At 27.2% G+C, this 4,197-nt stretch overlaps 1 protein-coding gene across 1 annotated transcript in view; it reads left to right on the top strand.

The window, feature by feature from the left end:
- The window catches only part of LOC108747239 (ER degradation-enhancing alpha-mannosidase-like protein 3), a 36,214-nt gene that overhangs the window by 29,807 nt on the left and 2,210 nt on the right, over positions 1 to 4,197 (top strand). Inside the window, 1 exon segment of the mRNA XM_018484603.1 lies at positions 4,106 to 4,196. Coding sequence (XP_018340105.1) covers positions 4,106 to 4,196 — 91 coding nt within the window.

The following is a 4,197-nucleotide window of genomic DNA, read 5'->3' as shown; positions in this document are numbered from 1 at the left end:
ATTCGCCTATATTCTTGAAATATTTTTTTATCTGATTTTTCTTACAATTGAAATGCGCTCGCAATGTTTCTCATTCGAAACTGTAGATTATTATCGAAATTATTAAGAAGTCCAGTTTTATATTAAAACTCAGCTTGTTTATCGCCAGTCATTATCATAGCTAAACATTTTTTTATATACTTCCATCATATATATTCCTATATTTGGGAAAATATAAATCCCTACTTAATAATAATTTTCATCCTCTTACATATAATTATAGATCTGTTGTTTATTGTTGCATTCTCTGAACTGGTGCACATGGTACAATAAGTTGAAGTGAAACCAATATACGTTTGTTTTACTTTAATTTATTGCACCGTGTGCACCAATTCAGAGAGTGCAGCAATAAAATACAGACCTTCATGGTGGATATCTTATATCTACCTTCCTTATATATTGCTGGGGTCAGAGCGTGTTTCTCACAATTGTTAACAAGCCAATGTTTAATATTTTCATTTCAACTAATTTACTGACGTTGCCTAAACAAAAAAGTTGGTTTAGGATATTCACATTGTTCAACACAGGTATTTAAAATTTTTGTTAATTAATTATATGAATTGACGAAAGAAAATTGGTTGTTTATATTAAATTGTTAAGACAAAAAAAATTTGAATTGTAAGGAAAATAGACAAAAAATTCTTCCAAAGATACAGCATGTCCGATAATTGTTTTGACGGAGTTCGTGGACATGTAGAGTGGACTAAATTGAGACGGAAAGTCCTTTACCATTTTGCAATTTTCGCAATAGATAAGATATTAGTTATTAAAAATTGCCGAAAATTAGTCTTCAATAATTTTATACTCAAATACTATAAACTTTACAGAAAAATTACAAGAGACAAAAATTGTTTATTTTCCTCTCATAGAGCTCTAAGAATTTTTTTAGAATTTTTTCAAAATTTTTTATTACCGTATTTTTTCATATTGATAAAAATGAAAAAATGTAGTACTAAAAAGTTGATAAAAAATTCCAAAAATATGAAGATCACCTCCATTTTTGGAAATGAAATTATATGATTTTTTTACATAATATAATTTCTTTAATTATTCTGCATACAAGTATTAAGATACCAAACAAACTAATAGTTTACGAAATATTTAATATTTTAAAACATTCAATAATAAAAAACATAAAATTCAAATGCTAAATCTCTTACGCAATAATTATATTCAAATTATAGCAACGCGTACCATTTCACAATCTAATCTTCATCAGTATGTAAGTTTTAGAATTGTCTTAATATAAAATTAAATTTAAATGTAAATCATTGATTCATAATGTTCGACCTACTTGTATATAATTATTGAACAATAAAATAGGCATAATAATTAAAACAAGATCTTTAATTAACGGGGTTATTGTTCAAAGTTTGTAATTTTTTCATAAATCTTAATATGTATCCATGGAATTTAATTCAATCAAACACTCTCAAAATACTTCTCTTCTCTGTCAGATATTATTCACCAAGTATTATATGATCGTTGTGTGGACGCACAGGTCCCAATTTCTGTGATGACACGATTAAACCAATATATTAATCTTGTCGAAAATCGCATCACATATAGATCGACGATGGAAAAATGTTTATATTTATAAACACGATATATATTTGAAAGATAGAAATACTATGTTAATATTTCATTATCGCTTTCCGTCCTTGAAGAGAAATGATTTGTGAACTTATCATCTGTTAAGATTCCGGAAAACGTGCAATGCTTTTTATAGTTAGGAAAAAATTTTTCTCTATCTAATACTCTATCTAATAACAAAAATAAGAAGAATATTATATGAAGTTATAAAAAAATCTTGCTAAAAAACCTTACTAAAGAATTACGAGATTTGAAGAAACAAGATGGAAGAGAGATCAAATTATTAGTGACTCTAAATATAAAAGTCTATATTGCAGCGATAGGATGCTCCTGAAAATCCATAAACCGGGACTGTCCTTATAGAATTATCATCTCCTCTATAGGCAGTCCATTATATAAACTAGCTTCCTTCAAAAGATCATTTAGATGGGAATCCATTCTAAAAGCAGACAGTTATATAAAAAATAGCTTGGTGGAGCGTCTCAAAAACATAAAAATTGAGAACAATTTTGAATTAACTTCTTTCGACCCTGTCTCGCTTTTCACGAACATCCCATTAGATATTGCGATGGATTGCATAAACGAAAATCCCAGTCCTATATCTCCAAAAAATGTACCTTGCAAAAACAGAGTTCCTCGTGGCAATAGTTTATACTAAATTCTACTTTTTTTTTACATTTGATAAAAGAATCAATAAACAATGCTTTGGTACACCTATGGGTTCTCCATTGTCCCTCATTGTTGCTAACTTAATACTGCAAAGACTAGATTGCACAGTTTTGATGTCATTAAATCTGTTATCTTTCTATTATCGCTATATGGATGATTTATTTATGGCTGCTCCATCTTTCCAAATTGATCTCATATTAGACTGCTTTAACTCTTTCTATCCACGTCTACAATTTAACATAGAAAGAAGAGAAGATGTTACTGAACTTTTTAGACGTCACTATTAGCAAGAAAGAGAATAATCTCACATTTAACTGGTATTACAAACCGAACTTCTCGGGAAAATATTTAAACTTTTATTCAAACCACTCTATCTCTCAAAAAATATGCACTATTACAATATTAGTTTACAAAGCTTAGTAGACAAAGCTTTTTTATTATCTGACTCGATACACCACGAAACAAATTTAAATTTTATAATTGAAACATTAATTCATAATAACTATCCAGTAACTAATTAATATGTCAGTTATGTTTAACCGACTACAATTTGTTCAAGATCAGTAAGTTTTTACCAGAATAATAATTGTTTCTGCTAATTCTTAAAGAAAACATTTTCTTATATTTCATTTATCAGCACAATCAAATTCTCGACACGGTCATCCAACCGTCATGTGAGCAGCTCCAATTATTCTGGAAACAACTTACCAAAAGCGATTGAGAAGAAGTCGTAATTATAATTAAACTCATTTTGCTTTTCTGAAGAAGGCTCGAATAAGTAGCTGAAACATGTCAAAAATTCGAATTCATAAGATTAGGTTTTAATAATAACTCAATGTGATTATTGATTGAATATATTAACTGTTTTTACGCAATAAATTCTGCGATTGGCTCTTCAATATCTTGTCATTATACATATTTTTAATTTATATTATTTAAAGCCCTTTATTATTATTATTATTATTACTTTAATTTTTTAATATTTCATGTCAAAATATATCAAAATAAAGTATAAAATATTTCATGAACTATTTTTTTTTTATATCTCCACTTTGATACTTATACCTTATATATACCTTAATACTTTTATATGCAGAATAATTAGAGGAATCACATAGTATAAAAAATTTATATAATTTTATTTAAAAAAGTTGAGGCAATCTTCATATCTTTTTAGCGCCTCCGCCTAGAAAAATATAATGTAACCAAATACATTACTTTCAAAGCCATTTCACTTTTATTTGAAACATTTTTTAGTATCCTTTATGCTTTTTGAGATGCTTGCAGAAATTAAAATAGGACATCTTGTGTAGTATTCCGCTCCATAAACACTCTTCAGTACTCTTTATTACGAAATTTTATTTACTCTATAATATAAGTAAGACTTTAATAATAATTGATTTTATAATACAAAATATCGACGAAATGATAAAATCAACTACTGCTTTCTTCTGCTAAATAAAATGTCATAAAATTATATTTCCCGGAAACTCGGACTATTTTAAGTATGATTTTCGGATTCAGCAAATGAAATTGAGTAAAAAAAATGATGACCCCAATGATCCTTGCATAATTTCCAAATTACCTAGAATGCTAACTGTAAGTAATAAACTGCTTTATTACTTATTATACAATAATAAAGCTATTGAGACCTTAATATTTTTATTTAAAAAGAAAAAGAATTAAGTAAAACATATTTAAAGAATTTGTAATTAAAAATTGGTACACAATTTATCCGGATTATTTTGAATTAATACTAAATATACAACATTTCTTTTATATAAATAAATATATGTGATTACAGGGATATATTCTTCAAAACAAGAAATTCAGCTTAAAGCACCTACTGACTTGTCACTGTTCGAACGTTTGAAAGGATCATTGAAATCATTTCTC

The sequence above is a fragment of the Trachymyrmex septentrionalis genome, unplaced genomic scaffold (genome assembly GCF_001594115.1).
Source record: "Trachymyrmex septentrionalis isolate Tsep2-gDNA-1 unplaced genomic scaffold, Tsep1.0 scaffold196, whole genome shotgun sequence".
NCBI classification, from domain to species: Eukaryota; Metazoa; Arthropoda; class Insecta; order Hymenoptera; family Formicidae; genus Trachymyrmex; species Trachymyrmex septentrionalis.
The sequence above is the reverse complement of the archived record's forward strand: the minus strand, read 5'-3'. Positions and strand labels throughout refer to the sequence as shown.